The 16,518-nt window shown below is 48.3% G+C and overlaps 1 protein-coding gene across 1 annotated transcript in view; it reads right to left on the bottom strand.

The window, feature by feature from the left end:
• Positions 1 to 16,290, bottom strand: part of NR2F6 (nuclear receptor subfamily 2 group F member 6) — a 29,932-nt gene extending 13,642 nt beyond the window's left edge. The window contains exons 1-2 of the mRNA XM_079960832.1: positions 15,025 to 16,290; positions 147 to 241 (exon numbers count right to left, since the gene is read on the bottom strand). Of these exons, the coding sequence (XP_079816958.1) occupies positions 147 to 241; positions 15,025 to 15,299 (370 nt within the window). The 5' untranslated portion in view covers positions 15,300 to 16,290. The remainder of the gene's footprint in view (positions 1 to 146; positions 242 to 15,024) is intronic.
• Between the last annotated feature and the right edge of the window lie 228 nt (positions 16,291 to 16,518).

The raw sequence follows: 16,518 nt of genomic DNA, 5'->3' as shown, positions 1-16,518 counted from the left end.
GATGTAGCGCGAAATAAATTCGGCAGCTTTTGAGGTCCTGCAAGGGACCTCGGTTAACAGACATATGCGCCATCCTCTTTGGAGTTTGTATCTCTCAAAATATCACACACACACACACATACACACACCCCAGAACTGGAGAGTACCTTCTTTCCTCATTCCGACGCGGAAACACTTTTTCAGACGGCAATACTGGCATTGATTGCGGTGGTGCTGGTCGATCTGGCAGTCGCGGTTCGACCTAGGTTAAAACAGAAATCCTGAGAGAAGCTGCCTCCTTCCTCCCGTTTACACACACGGCCGTCCCGTCTCTTTGAGGAAATGCACATATTGTTAAAAAATAAAAATAAAAGATGAACCTCTCCCTAAGCCACCCAGTGCTACAAATTCCCCAGGCGCATTTTGCATCCGTTAACAAAGCAGCAGCCACGAAAAAATAAGCTAAGCACTACAATTCAAGCAAAGGTCGTGTTATATGATTGACACACCAATGCAGCATTTATACAGTGGTGGCCCGCAAGACGAATGCCTCACAAGACGAAAAACCCGCTAGACGAAAGGGTTTTCCGTTTTGGAGGTGCTTCGCAAAACGAATTACCTATGGGCTTGCTTCGCAAGACGAAAATGTCTTGTGAGTTCCTGCAGGTTTTTTTTTTCTCCCCCCCCCCCTTTTTCTAAGCTGCTAAGCCGCTTATCAGCTGATCCGCTAAGCCGCTTATCAGCTGATCCGCTAAGCCGCTAAGCCACTTATCAGCTGATCCGCTAAGCCGCTTATCAGCTTATCCACTAAGCCGCTAATAGCGCTAATCCGCTAAGACGCTAATGCGCTTGCTTCGCAAGACGAAAAAACCGCAAGACAAAGAGACTCGCGGAACGGATTCTTTTCGTCTTGCGAGGCACCACTGTAATCTGTAAAACGACATTAGCAACGTTGGCCAAACAGCCACGGAAAAATAAACTGAGTGGAAGTGGCTCTCCGGGGTTTCGGACTTGGGGAATCTTTCCTATTCCTACCTTGGAACACTGTTAGAAATTAGCCAGGTGCCAGGCGCGTTTTGCAACTGGCGTGGGTCCTATTGCAACCACGTGGAGATCTCTGGGTGCCCAGACTGGCCACTGACATCTCCACCTGGCTGGCCCCTCCAGATTCCTTAAGCAGACAAGCACAAGAGCTGATTTATTGCTTTTATCTCCCACCTTTTTCTCCAAGGACTACACGGTTCACCCCCCTCCTCAGTTAATCCCTACAACGACACTGAGAGGTAGGAGAAGAGGCTGGGACTGACTCCAGGGTCGCCCAGTGAGCTTCAGGGCTGAGTGGGGATTTGAACTCTGGAACCCTGGTCTCCCGGGTCCTAGTCTGCCATTCTCACCACTACGCCACCCTGCCTTCCTAGAGCACGTCTGCTAGGGGGAGGCTCTATATATTAAACAGGTAGATAGGTAAGTAAGTAAGGGATGCAGGTGGCGCTGTGGGTTAAACCACAGAGCCTAGGACTTGCCGATCAGAAGGTCGGTGGTTTGAATCCCCGCGACGGGGTGAGCTCCCGTTGCTCGGTCCCTGCTCCTGCCAACCTAGCAGTTCGAAACCACATCAAAGTGCAAGTAGATAAATAGGTACCACTCTGGTGGGAAGGTAAACGGCGTTTCCGTGTGCTGCTCTGGTTCGCCAGAAGCGGCTTAGTCCTGCTGGCCACATGACCCGGAAGCTGTACGCCTGTTCCCTCGGCCAATAAAGCGAGATGAGCGCCGCAACCCCAGAGTCGTTTGCGACTGGACCTAATGCTCAGGGGTCCCTTTAATTTACCTTTTAGGTTTGTAAATAAGTAAGTAAGTAAGTAAATGGGAATCAAAATGTCACTTAGAGAAGAATCAGAAATATTTCCCCGGAAGCTTGAATTCGTTTTATTCTGGATTGTTTGACAGGATATAGATAGATAGAAAATTTATTACGGTCAGAGAGCAGCTTATAAAACACACTTGGGGGGTACAATCCCAGAGGGAAAACAAACATTTAAAAGCATGTACAACAGTAAATCTAAAATTTATAAATGTGATAAGCGTATAGATAATTAAAACTTTAAGATAAGCTACCGCAGAGAGATGAGCCAGTGTCACCCACGGAACCAAGTTTGGGGATTTTCTTAACGAACTAGTTTGGGTCGCGGGATGGTCTGCGCCTACAGATCTGTACACAGAATCTGGCCACCATCCGGGTCGTCTTATGATTTTTGCCTAACAGGAAAAGGTCAATTTTTTGCTTTTCCAGGAGGTCAGCGAGCCTCACCAGCAGGGGATCAGTGGTCTCGCTCCGTGCCTCTTCCTAAAAGGGACATCTAAAGAACAAGTGCGCTGGGCTTCCTATCTCCCCCAATGAACAGGTGCAAAGTCTCTGAGCATATGGGACTTTTTTAAAGGATCCTTCCAGGACCAGCGAGCTTCCGGCAAGTGTAAAAGCCCTTCTTGCATTTTTGGATGCAAGAAAGAAGAGATGTGCTGCCAGTGCAGCTATATCTCTCTCGATTTCTCCAGTTTTATAGTCGGGGCAGCTTGAGCAGTCCTGTTGTCTCTCGGTGTCTATGTTGAACTGTATATTTTAATGTGTTGTAAACGACTTTGAGGGTTTTTTTCTCTTTAAAATATAAAGCGGTATAGAAATCATCATCATCGTCGTCCCACTCTCTATTGTGGCAACTATAACCTGGGTTTAAGGTGCCATTTGGCGATTGGCTTATATATCCGAGTTTCTAACCACGGGGAGAAGAGAATTCTGGACTCTGCATAGGTTGTGATGAACCTCTACCAATTCCCATCCCACTTGCCTTCTGTACCAGCAAAGAATTGAAACCCTCTGGCTTCTCCAAATGCACACAGACCATTTCTCTCTTTGGGGCCCATCAGGTCAATGCGCATAAGCAGGCGAAGGAGTCAGGAATCCCAAAAATGCCCTCCTCCCCGGACAAGGGGCTCTGAGGAGAGGGTTGCTAGGGCAGGAGGGATAAGGCAGGCAGGCAGGCGGGAAGATGTTTTATGCCGCATCACAACGCTGGTCCATTGAAGCTCAAGACTGCCTGCACTGACTGGCAGCAACTCTCCAAGGCAGGGGTCAGCAACCTTTTTCAGCTGCGGGCCGGTCCACCGTCCCTCAGACCCTGTGGTGGGCCGGAATATACAGTCATACCTCTTGTTACGTTCGGTTCAAGTTATGTCTTTTCAGGTTGCGTCCCGCGGCGACCTGGAAGTACCAGAAAGGGTTACTTCCAGGTTTCGCTGCTCGCGTATGCGCGCAAAATGACGCCACACGCATGTGCAGAAGTGACGAATCGCGACCCGCACATGTGTAGACGCACAGGCGCGGGTTGTGTTCCTCTCAGGTTGCGAATGGGGCTCCAGAACGGATCCCATTCGCAACCAGAGGTACCACTGTATTTTGAAAAAAATAATGAACTACCGTATTTTTCGCCCTATAGGGTGCACTGGCCCATAGGACGCACCTTGGTTTTTTTTTTTTGGGGGGGGGGGGGAATGAATAAAAAAAATTCCCCTGACCCCAGCCGCCAGAACAGGCTGCTATCCGCAAGCCTTGCGAGCCCGCGGGAACTCCCACTGGGCGTGCAAGGCTTGCGGATAGCTTCCTGAAGCCTGGAGAGCAAGAGGGGTTGGTGCGCACCGACGCTTCTTGCTCTCCAGGCTTCAGCGAAAGCCTGCATTCGCCCCATAGGACGCACACACATTTCCCCTTCATTTTTGGAGGGGAAAAAGTGCGTCCTATAGGGCAAAAAATACGGTAGTTCCTATGCCCCACAAATAACCCAGAGATGTGTTTTAAATAAAAGCGCACATTCTACTCATGTAAAAACACCAGGCAGACCCCATAAATAACCCAGATGCATTTTAAATAAAACGGCACATTCTACTATTCTATAGCCTCTTCGAGCTCTGTAATTCTGCACTGAGTGGCAGGAGATGCTCTCCAGGGTTTCAGCCAGGGTTTTCCCCAGCTGTACCTGGAGACATCAGAGAGTGAATGTGGGCATAATTCTGCAGAATTAGATAAATGAATAGGAAGGATTCGAAACCTGCGGGATCAGAGATTCTTAAGAGGACTGGAGTAAATATATGAACTATTCGAAAAGTACTTGTAATGAACAGATTACGCTAGTAGAACTGCAAGAAGTTTTGTAAGGTGGACTATTTGAAACATTACAAGAAAGACTACGGAAAGAATTATGAGTTAAGGATAATTAAATGCAATATAGAAATGAAGAATAAATGATAAAGAACGGAAAATCATTAGAGGTGTTGACAGAAATCTAAAACATTGTATAAGATGAGAAGATATGTTGTGTGACTGTTGGAAGTGATATGATAAAAATCAATAAAATTGTACATTAAAAAACAACAACATAGAGTGAATGTGGGACTTTCTGCATTCCAAGAAAATGCTCTGCCACCGAGCTTAGAAATACGGCAAGATCACAGTCTCTGTGGCTGGGAATAAAGGACTGGTGTAAGCAGCTAACACAAGAAACTGCTTCCTTCCAAGTCCATCTTCCCCAGCACCTCCTTTTCTGACCGGCAGTGTCTCCCCAGGGACTGAGGTCCAAAAAGGATTCATCCCCAACCCTCTAAGAAGAAGTCAGGAATTGCACGCAGTGACCTTCTGCCCTGTTCCGCTACTGAGTTGTACAACCTTTCTCCTAAAGGCAAGCTAAGATTCCAGTCCTCATTGTCCACCAAGCCAGATCCGCCAGCAGTGGAAACCTCAGTCCCGCTGTCAGCTCTTGAGCACTGGTAACAAATTGGGACACCACAGGCTGCCTTGCCCCAACGAGAGCAACCTCGGCCCAACATTTCACATGTGGGTTATTCCATTCCTTCATGGTACAGTGGTACCTCGGGTTACAGACGCTTCAGGTTACAGACTCCGCTAACCCAGAAATAGTACCTCGGGTTAAGAACTTTGCTTTGCAACTAGCGAAAGCGACAGGAAGAGTAAGAGGCCAACCAAAACAAAAAGCCTTTAACGATTGGAGAATCTTTAAAGGATATTTAGAAAACTATGGAATAAAAGGAAACATCTTGGCAGAATTAGACTGATCCCTGTATTGTATAAATATAAGTTCGTAGGGAGGTAAAAAGAAATTATATAAGAAATATGTAACTGTGCAGTATAAAGTAATGGACAGATAAAGTACAGTGAGATTAATTGGAAGTCAGTTTTAAATTTTTTCTCTGTAAGTTTTATAATTGTGTTCAGTATCAGGAGTATATATGATGCTATTTATATTAATCTTGTATCTTATAGTGTGGTGGCTTGTTTGATTTTTCTGTTATTTGCTTGATTGTATGTTTGTTTACTTGTATGTACATCTGTTTTCTCATAAATGTATTTATTATATATATATATATATATATATATATATATATATATACACACACACACACACACACAATATATATATATATATATATATATATATATATATATATATAAATAAACTTTGCTTCAGGATGAGAACAGAAATTGTGCCCCATTAGCTAAAGTGGTACCTCAGGCTAAGAACAGTTTCAGGTTAAGAACAGACCTCTGGAACGAATTAAGTTCTTAAAGCGGGGTACCTTGGTTAACAAGCATAATCCGTTCCGGAGGTCTGTTTATAAACCAAAACAGGTTGTAACCCAAGGTGCGCTTTCACCAATGGGGCCTCCCCCCCAAAAAATTGTTTGCAATCCAAAAGAAATGGGTTGTAATACAAAAAAGGTTGCAAACTGGGATATGCACTTCCAAGTTTGACGCGTTTGTAATCCAAGACGTACGCGAACCAAGGTACCACTGTAGTAGTAATAATTTATCATTTATACCCAACCCATCTGGCTGGGTTTCCCCAGCCACTCTGGGCGTCTCCCAACACAATTAAAAGCACAATAAAACATCAAACATTTAAAAACTTCCTTAATCAGGGCTGCCTTCAGATGTCTTCTAAAAATCATAGTTGTTTATTTCCTTGACATCTGGTGGGAGGGCGTTCCACAGGGCGGGCGCCACCACCGAGAAGGCCCTCTGCCTGGTTCCCTGTAACCTCACTTCTCGCAGGGAGGGAACAGCCAAAAAGCCCTCGGAGCTGGACCTCAGTGTCTGGGCTGAACGATGGGGGTGGAGACGCTCCTTCAGGTATACAGGACCGAGGCTGTTTAGGGCTTTAAAGGTCAGCACCAACACCTCCATCGTCTTTTGCCCTCCCTTTCCCCTCACATGCCATGTCTGTATTTTTTACTTATTTGCTTAAAAGCAAAAAAAAACTTCTGCAAACTCCGGGTCTGCAGAGGCGGCAAAAGCAAAAAAGACCAGGGAGACAGGAGAGGGCTCCTCTACACACATTGGAACAAAGTTTTGGGGGGGGGGGTGTAAACAGCCGGGTCCAAAGTCTACGCGATGCAAGGGGCAGAGCAAAGGTGAAGGCGCAAAAGCCCCCAGCCCCATGGACCCTTGGCAGACATCGGGCCGCGCTCATCAAACCTGCAAAAGGCAAAAGATCCGTACAATCTGAAGATTCGAGTTTGGGAATGCAGATGTGCCTTAAGCAACAGCCTCTTCCACACATCCTTCTGCACTTTCCCCTTTTCTTTCCCGGAAACGTGGAGCTGGAAGGGACCCCCGAAGCTCATCTAGTCCAACCCTGCCCCCCAGCAATGCTCAAGAATCCCTGACCAGACTGGCCATCCAAACTCTGCTTTAAAAACTGCAAGGAAGGAGACTCCGCCACCCTCCAAAGAAGTCCGTTTCACTATCAAACTTTCCTTTCTTGTCATTTGAAGCCACTAAGCTGAGGATCTGGGTAGCCATCGTGGTGAGTCGATAGCCCTCCCTTCCTCCTCCTCTTTCATGAATGTGACAGGTCCTATTTTAAAGCCATCTCAGTTGCCTCCAGTGGGAGAGAGTTCCACAGTTTAACCAGGTGCCAAATGAAGAGGAGGGTGTGCTTTTTTAATTAAAAGAGGGAAAATCTGCCCTGAATCTCCCAACGTTCAGCAAATACAGTGGTACCTCGGGTTAAGTACTTAATTCGTTCCGGAGGTCCGTTCTTAACCTGAAACTGTTCTTATCCTGAAGCACCACTTTAGCTAATGGGGCCTCCCGCTGCTGCTGCGCCGCTAGAACATGATTTCTGTTCTCATCCTGAAGCAAAGTTCTTAACCCGAGGTACTATTTCTGGGTTAGCGGAGTGTGTAACCTGAAGTGTATGTAACCCGAGCTACCACTGTAAGAGAAATCTGCAAATTAGAGAAATCAGCTTCTGCATAAGGATACCAATACCCATGTGAATGAGGTCTGATGGGCCGGGCGATGGTCCCGCTAATTATGTCATTAGGGGGCCAGTTAATTTGCCACCAAAGTGGAGCATGTGTTAAATAGGCAAATAAGGAAGGCTTTGGGCACCGTCCAACTGTCGGAACGAAAAAGGCATGAAAAGATCCCTTGTGGAGGCGACGGAGACACAAACACACCCCGTTTTATACAAGGGAAATAAATAAATTACGGGTTCAATTACTCCGGCCACAAAGAGCGTGAGGCAGTCGCAAGTCCTCCTAATGTCACACAAAGGGCCTCGCTGCCGGGGACCGGGTGCGAGTCCCTGCGTCTTGCTGCATTAATTGAACGAAGGGGTTTTAATTGGATTTGGAATAAGCGCGCAATTAATTGCTGGCAATTTCTTTGCACTGTTGCTTTTTGTAACCGAGGACACCGGGGATACGTTTATGGAGGCGAGGTGGTGGTTTGGCCCAAAAGAAAACTAGGGAACCCCGGGGTTAGGACACCTGCTTTCAGTGCAGAAGGTCAGGCCTGGAGGGAGGGAATACTCCCAGGCAGTGTTAGAAACTCAGGTGTACAAGCTACCGGTAATCGCCAAATGGCAACCTTAGGCCTGGGTTACGGTCATCACAATGGAAAGTCCAGGCACTTAAAGAAAAACCAAAAAATGAGATGATGTTTGTGGTTGATTGGCTGTGGCGTGGTATATGTGGCACACAGCAAATAAAACCACAATCAGATCAATAAAAACATCAGCGAAGGGCTTAGAATTTTGCTAAATAAATACCAATTGTACTTATCATTTGATCAAATAAAAAATACCAGTTTTAACTGCTTTTTCATGATATTTTGTTCTTTAAATAAATACACTGTTGATTTTTAGATACCTCCTGAATGTTTTTTAAAATACCTGTTGGAAACTGCTTTTTTGTCGCTAATCTTATCCTTATCGTGAGTTATTGGGTTTCTTTTTGATTTGTTTTTATTTTGACTATGCTTTTCGTGTTTTTAAATTGTTATTTTATCCTGTAAACTGCCCTGAGACTTGCAGGTATAGGGTGGTATACAAATTACAACAACAACATATGGTCAACAACAACAACAACAACATATGGTCATTCCAACAACAACAACAACAACAACAACAACAACAACAACAACAACAACAACTGTCTTTTGGATTTTTAAAAATAGTAACTTTTAACTGTTTCTACTGATAGTTCCAACAACAACAACAACAACAACAACAACATATGGTCATTCCAGCAATAACAACAACAATAACTGTCTTTTGGATTTTTAAAAATACTAACTTTTAACTGTTTCTACTGATAGTTCCTCCCCACCCCCTGAAATCAATAAGGTTTTGTTACGGAATCCATTCCGGAAATCCGTTCAACTTCCAAAACATTCGAAAACCAAAGCATGGCTTCTGATTGGCTGCAGGAAGCTCCTGCAACCAATCAAAAGCCGCAGTTTGTGATGTTCGGGAGCGAAAACATTTGAGAACTAAGCTGTTCAAATTCCAAGGTATACATTTGGTTAAATAAGTCCCCCCCCCCCAATAAACAAATAAGTACAGGTTGGTAAGAAAGAAAATCCACAGTAAGAAGGCCCATCTGACTAAAGCAGCTTTTAGGAGATGTAAAAAAACAAAAACGAAAAAGGCAGGTACAGTTCCTTCCCAGCCTCCAGTGGCAGTGAGTTACACAGGCTCAGATGCCAGTAAAAATGGGCCGGAAGAAATAAGGTGGTCCTGCAGGTACTTTGGGCTTTGTGGATTAATGCAAGAACCCTGCATTGCAGGGAGTTACGTCCCTTCCAACTCTACAATTCTATGACTCTTGATGACTCAAACCTGGATAGCAGCAGTGTTCAAAATTTGCCAGGCATATTTTGCACCTAGCTATCGGCCACCTGTGACCAAGTGAAGATGCCTGGCTGCCGAGATGATGCCTGACGTTTCCCCCATCTGGGGATCCTTGGATCTGTACCGCTTTCACACACTAAGGCCCCATCCTGCCATATTTGACCGGCACAATCGGAATGAATTTCAAGAACCAAAATGCTTTTTCTGTGCAGCCTGAGAAGGAGCAGTGAAGAGCGTTATAGCGAACTGTTGTTGCTTGTCTTCAGTTCCCCCACTGACCTGCTCAGAGTTGGGAAGAATATTCCTACGTGATGAATGATCCATGTCACTGTTGATAAAAAGAGGCTGGAATAAACCAATATTTGTGGAGTGTCCCTGGATCAAGGGACGTTTCTTCTTTCAGTTCTCAAGGTTCTTAACCTGGCTCAAGGCTGTCCTCAGAATTAGCCAGACATTTTAACTGAGAATCCATCACAGTCCATCATTTGGAAAGTAAGACTTTAGGGTAACTAGGCTTTCCGTTTTGGCACCAGCAACCTTGGTTTAAGGAGCCATTTGGTGCCTAGGTAAAGGTAAAGGGACCCCTGACCATTAGGTCCAGTCGTGACCGACTCCGGCGTTGCGGCGCTCATCTTGCTTTACTGGCCATGGGAGCCGGCGTACAGCTTGCGGGTCATGTGGCCAGCATGACTAAGCCGCTTCTGGTGAACCAGAGCAGCGCACGGAAACGCCGTTTACCTTCCCGCCGGAGTGGTACCTATTTATCTACTTGCACTTTGACGTGCTATCGAACTGCTAGGTTGGCTGGAGCAGGGACCGAGCAACGGGAGCTCACCCCGTGGCGGGGATTCGAACCGCCAACCTTCTGATCGGCAAGTCCTAGGCTCTGTGGTTTAACCCACAGCCCCACCCGCGTCCCTTAGGCCCGTAGCTTATTATATATCTTAGTTTCTAACACTGGCTGGCAGCCTATTTGCAACTGCTAGAGAAATGTTAGATCCGAATCACAGAAACATAGAAGTGAAGGAACCTCGAGGGAAATCTAGTCCAACTTCTGATTGGGGGGGAACATGGGCTGCCCCAAACTAAGGAAAAGCACCTGTCAATCTCTGGTCCTGGATTCGAATCACCTGCTAGGCACGACTCCGGATCGCAAGAAGTTCATGCCACAAACCCCCAAAGGAGGATTTATACATACACGCCAAAGCCCCAAGCCGCAGGATTAAAGACCCGACTCCCAGTGAGAATCATAGAATCATAGAGTTGGAAGAGACTACAAGGGCCATCGAGTCCAACCCCCTGCCAAGCAGGAAACACCATCAGAGCACTCCTGACATATGGTTGTCAAGCCTCTGCTTAAAGACCTCCAAAGAAGGAGACTCCACCACACTCCTGGGCAGCAAATTCCACTCTCAAACAGCTCTTACTGTCAGGAAGTTCTTCCTAATGTTTAGGTGGAATCTTCTTTCTTGTAGTTTGGAACCATTGCTCCGTGTCCGCTTCTCTGGAGCAGCAGAAAACAACCTTTCTCCCTCCTCTATGTGACATCCTTTTATATATTTGAACATGGCTATCATATCACCTCTTAATCTCCTCTTCTCCAGGCTAAACATGCCCAGCTCCCTTAGCCGTTTCTCATAAGGCATCGTTTCCAGGCCTTTGACCATTTTGGTTGCCCTCCTCTGGACACGTTCCAGTTTATCGGTGTCCTTCTTGAACTGTGGTGCCCAGAACTGGACACAGTACTCCAGGTGAGGTCTGACCAGAGCAGAATACAGTGGCACTATTACTTCCCTTGATCTAGAAAAACTGGCCAGGTGTTAAAGGAGGCAGCCAGTGTTTCACACCCAACCCCTCTTCCCTGAGGGCTGCAGCAAATTTGGCAAGGATTTGGCAACCGCATGAGTGAAATTCGTCTGCTTTTTCCCACTCACGGGGAAGGGCAGAGCACTGAGTGTGGTGGAGGCGGCCAACTCTCAACAGCCTTGAGGGCTTGTAACTTGAGCGCTTGTTTTGAACGGAGCAAAAATCCAAGGTTATCACAACAGCACCACAGGCCCCAACACGGGCGATTCACACAAGCCCTGGCTTGACTACCTCTCACGGGTGTCACAGAGGGGATGACGAGGCACACACCACACCACACCCCCAGTTCAGGATCCGTCCCAGAGTTCTTGCAATAAATCTCATTCCAAGGATTCCTGGAAAGCAGAGCTGAGAAAAGAACAAATCCTGTTTATGATTCCGAATGCTTCCTCAGCACTCCAAGGACTGCTCAAATCTTTGCAACGTCAACAACGTTTAGGCAACAACGATGACCATATGCATACATAATAGACAATCTTTATAGAATCCCTTCAAACAGTAACAAGTTCAAAATGAAATCTTAGTCTCTGAAAATCTTTAAATGAAGCGAGGTACCAAACTTTGTACGATGCAAGATAAGCTGTGAAGCTTTGTGTATTCAGCAAATATAATGTCCAACACTGAACAGAGATTCCGGATATTGACTGCTGTTTCGTAGATCTTCGTCAGTGCTGCTCCACAGAATTTGATACTTTCATTCACATATATTCATTTGAAATAAGATGGGTTTACGAAACAATTCTATATTTTCCCACCATGCTGAAGGAATTCTATAAAGATTGTCTATTACGTATGTCATCGTGTTGCCTAAACATTGTCGACGTTTTGCAACACAGGGGTTTGTTTGAAATCTTTGCAACAGCAGTCCTGCAAGACAGACCATTAGCACCCTTGCAGAATCCTAGCATTGTAGAGTTGGAAGACACCCCTAAGGGTCATCTAGTCCAACCCCTTGCAGTGCAGGAACGGCAGGCGATGAATCCCTAACTGACCTCTGCTAGGAAGGGAAGTCCTTGGGAGCGACTGTCCCGAGGTTACCCAGTGAGCTTCATGGGCTGGGCAGCAAGATTTGAACCCTGGTTTCCCATGTTAAGTATTGGTCCAACGCTCTAACCACTATCCCCACTGCCGGCTCTCATTCCCAGGCCCATTTCAAAGCTGAATCTCTTAAGGAGGACTGAGGGAATCTGCGGCTAGCCGGTTTCACTGACACCTGGGACCGAGGGAAGGGGTGGGGGGGTCCTGGTGAGCAGGACCAGAGGCAAAAAGTGGGGGGGGGGGCGACAGAAGGGGCTCTCACCTTTGTTGAGGAGACAACAAAGCCAGGAAAAAGTTGCTGATTTCTATGGACTATGCAGAACTGGATAAACTAACAGGAAGGATTCGAAACCTGCGGGACCAGAGATTCTCAGAAGACTGGAGTAAATATACAAAATATTTGAAAAGCAATTGTAATGAACAGATTACGCTAGTAGGATTGCAAGAAGTTTTGTAAGGGGGACTTTTTGAAATATTGGAAGGAAGACCATGAGGAAAATTATGAGTTGAGATAATTAAGTGTAACAGAGAAATTAAGAAATGCAGGATAAGTGATAAAGAACGGAAAATCATCAGAGGTGTTGACGGAGGTCTAAAACATTGTATAAGTTAAGAAGTTATGTTAAATGATTGTTTGAAATGATATGTTAAAAAAACTAATAAAATATATATTTTTTAAAAGTTGCTGATTTCTACACACACACACACACACACACACACACTATCTCTCTTCAGGTGAAGCAAGGGATTCAACACACTCCAGCCAGTGTTCGAAATTAGTCAGGCGCATTTTGCACCTGGCTATCGGTCACTCGTGACCAAGTGAAGATGCCTTGGAGCCAGGATGGCACCTGACCTCTCCCCCATCTGGGAATCCTTGGATCTGGACAGTTTTCACACACTAAGGCTCCATCCTGTAAAATTCTATCAGTTATATTTTATCTGCACAATCGGAATGAATTTCAGGAACCAAAAGCCTTTTTCTGCGCAGCCTGAGCAGCAGCAGTGAAGAGTTATAGTGAATTGTTGTCGCTTGTCTTGGCTTCCCCCGCTGCCCTGCTCAGATTTAGGAAGAATAGCCCTATGTTACGAATGGTCTGTGTTCCCATTAAGAAAAAGAGGTCGGAATAGGCCAATAGATGTGCAGACTGTCCCTGGATTAAGTGACTTTCCTTCTTTTAAATTCTCAAAGCTCTTAACCAGGCCCAAGGTTGTCTTCTGACCTAGCCAGATGTTTAACTGAGGATCCATCACAGTCAGTCCATCATTTGGAAAATAAGACTTTAGAGCCGTCTTTCCCAAAAGTGCAACCAGGCATTGTGTTTTGGCTTTGGCAAGCTTGGTTGATGGAGTCACTTGGCCCCTAGCTTATATATTTGAGTTTCTAACACTGGAAAATCAATTTTTAAAAATAAGAATGAACAGGACACAATACTATATAACCCTCAGGGTCCCTTCCAACTCTAAAATTCTGCGATTCTATGACTCTTAAAATGCAAGACTGCTGCATTAAACCCAATCCGCCTGCAGAAACATGAAGCACAGGAATGACCGCAGCGGGTTGGACTAGATGACCCTGGGGTCCCAACTGTACAATTCTATGATATGATTGCCACATAACATCAGAAGGAACTGTATTTGGTCTCCTGCATACACACAAGCACTGTGCATTGTTAAAATGTTCTTGTCGCCACCTCTCCTCTCAAAAGGGGACACCCAAAGTATGACAGAGCCTCAACTCTAAACCACACACCTGCTTAAGTGTTTATATGCTCCAGCGAAGGCCACAGCTGCCAGAAGCAATGATGTATTTAGGGGTGTCAAGGAGACAGGGGTGGCACTTGAGAGGGGCACCCCCTGGCCAGCTCGCCTGCAACAGCAAAACATCACAGGGCACCGCAAAACCAGACAGCAAGTCACACTCGCAAATCCAGATATCTCGAGTCAGCGAGCCAAGCTGCGTTCTCAAGGCGGAAGGCCAGTTTTCACCAGGAAGGCCAGTTTTCACCAGGTTCACCAGAGCCTTGAGTGTTGGGCTAGGCTAGGGCCTTGGAGACCAAGGTTCAAATTCCACCATGTGCCCATCTTCCAACCTTGTAGGCTTGATGTAAGGATTGCATAGGGAGGGAGAGAATCGTGCCCACCGCCTCAAGCTCCTTGAAGGAAGGGGGTGGATACAAGCGAAGGAAATGACATAGGATACAGAGGCGGACTTGGAAAAGGAAATCCGAAATAATTTGGGGGGGGTGTTGGCAGTGAGGGGGGTGCACAGGAGATGGGGGCACGTTTCCTGGCACCCACCTCCAGCGACGCCAACAATGGGAATCGAAAGACGTCCCTGACTCCGTCTCAAAGCAAGAAGCCCCAATCCGAGGAGGAGGAGGCAGAGGAACAGACCCCGAAGGCGGCCTGGATTTTGAGGCGACTCCAAGGCTGGAAGGCCAGAGAGCAGAGAAGGCCCCGACTCCCCAGAGGCGGAACAGGGGGTCAGCCAGCGCCCCTTCTCAGACACAGCACCCTCTCCCCGCAAATGGACAGAGGATGCCCTTCTCATAAACGGAAAGGCACAGCACCCCTCCTCACCCATGGAGAAAGCACCCCCTTCTCACAAGTAGAAAGGGCACCTCTTCTCACCCATGGGCACAGCACCGCCTCTAACAGACAGAGCACCCCGCCCCATCTCACAAACAGGCAGACCACCCTCTCTCACCCATGGGTGCAGCAGCACCTTCTCCCAGTCTCATGCGTGGAAAAGCACCCCTACTTCTTGACATCTCCGGAAAGGCCAGGCCGGACAGAAAGGGGGGTTTAGGGGGGATTCAGAGAGAAACGTGATGTTAAATAAATGGATGGATGGAGGTGATGCCCAGGTGCGCCCCCTTTCCCCCACCCCCCAAAGATTTTTTTTTATTTTAAATTAAAATCCCAGGCCCACCTGCAAGTGTAGCTGAGGTTCCTGCGGATGCTGCGCTTGAAGAAACTCTTGCAGCCCTCGCAGGTGAAGACGCCGTAGTGCTTCCCGCTGGATTTGTCCCCGCACACCACGCAGTCCACCTGGATGCCCGGCTTGTCGTCGTCGAGGGGCTCCTGGTCGCTGGTGCCCCCCTGGGGGGAGGCCGAGTCGTCCTCCGAGTGCCGGGGGTAGCCCTTCTCCAAGCCGTTGGCCTCGCCTCCGTTAGGGTCGCCCCATTCCCCGGTCACCATGGCCATAGCGCCCCGGAGGGGGGGAGAGGGGTGCGGTGGGGGTGTCCGTGGTGGGGGGGCGGAGGGGTCGGGGTGGGGGCCCAGCACGGCTCCGGCCGCCAGCCGCGGGTTGGGGGCGCTCTCTCCTTCCAGGCGGCGGCAGCGGCGGCGAAGTCAGGCACAAAAATGTCTCCTTAATAGATCACCAACAGTATTATGATTATTGTTGTTATTAAGCCTTAGCTTCCCCCCCCCAAGCGGTATTTCAGGGGGGCAATTTCGTGGGAGGAGGGAGCCAGCGGTCACCAGCCTGGCGCCCAGGTTAGGGGGCTCAAGGTGGAAAGAGTAAAAAAAGAAAAAGATAACAAAGTTAAATCCAGGTCACTTCGGGCTGGTAAAAAATATTCCTTAAAATGGGGGGGGGGGGCGAGAAGGGGATCGGTGTTTGGGGAGAGTCTTAGGGGAGGGAGAACTGGGACCCTGAAAAAAGACACCCTCCCCAAAGTTGTTTTGCAGATCGAGGGGGGAAGTGTTGGAGAGGGGTTGGGGGTATCCAAGTTTTGGAAAGGTTTTGTTAAAAGGGGGGTCCTGGAAAGAAAGGGGGTCCCCCAGAACAGGAGAGGGGAGGAAAAGGGAAAAGAGAAAAAAGCCAGGCAAGTTTTTTCCGGGGCGGGATTTCAGGAGGGTCGCCCGTGCGGAGAGGGCTGGGGGGCCCTGCCTGGCGCGCTCCGGAGAGGGTTGGGGGCGCTCCGGGGCTCCCCGGCGGCCATGGCGGGCGGGCGCGACGCGAAGCGGTGCGGGGGCTTCTCGGGGGCTCCAAGTGGGGGGCTGGTCTCCTTCGAAGAGCCGGGGGGCGCCGATCTGTGGCTGGGGAGGCTGCCAAGGGGGCGCCCGCCGTGCGCAAAAATGCCTTAGCGCATCGCGGCGGCGCGCAAAGTTCAGGCCCCGGCGAGGAAGGACTTGGAGCGGCTGGCGCGGCGGCGCTCGCTCGCTCGCTCCGTGCCTGGCTGCTGGCTCGCTCCTCCCTCGCCGGCCCTCCCCTTCCGCCGGCCGGCCCGCCTGCCGAGGCCGCCTCCCTCTCGCCCGCCGCTTCCTGCCCAGACCCGAGGCGCGCCAGAGGGTCTCTGAGCGCGCGCAGAGGGCCGCGTCGCCACCCAGCCGGCAGGGCGCGCCGGGCGCTTTTGGCTCTCCTGGTTCCCACAACAACACACCCTGCCAGGACGGATGGGCAGAGCCTGGAGGAGCT

This window comes from Podarcis cretensis (genome assembly GCF_951804945.1).
Source record: "Podarcis cretensis genome assembly, chromosome: 18".
In the NCBI taxonomy this organism is placed as follows: domain Eukaryota; kingdom Metazoa; phylum Chordata; class Lepidosauria; order Squamata; family Lacertidae; genus Podarcis; species Podarcis cretensis.
Note: the sequence above shows the minus strand (reverse complement) of the source record. Positions and strands in the feature narration are given on the sequence as shown.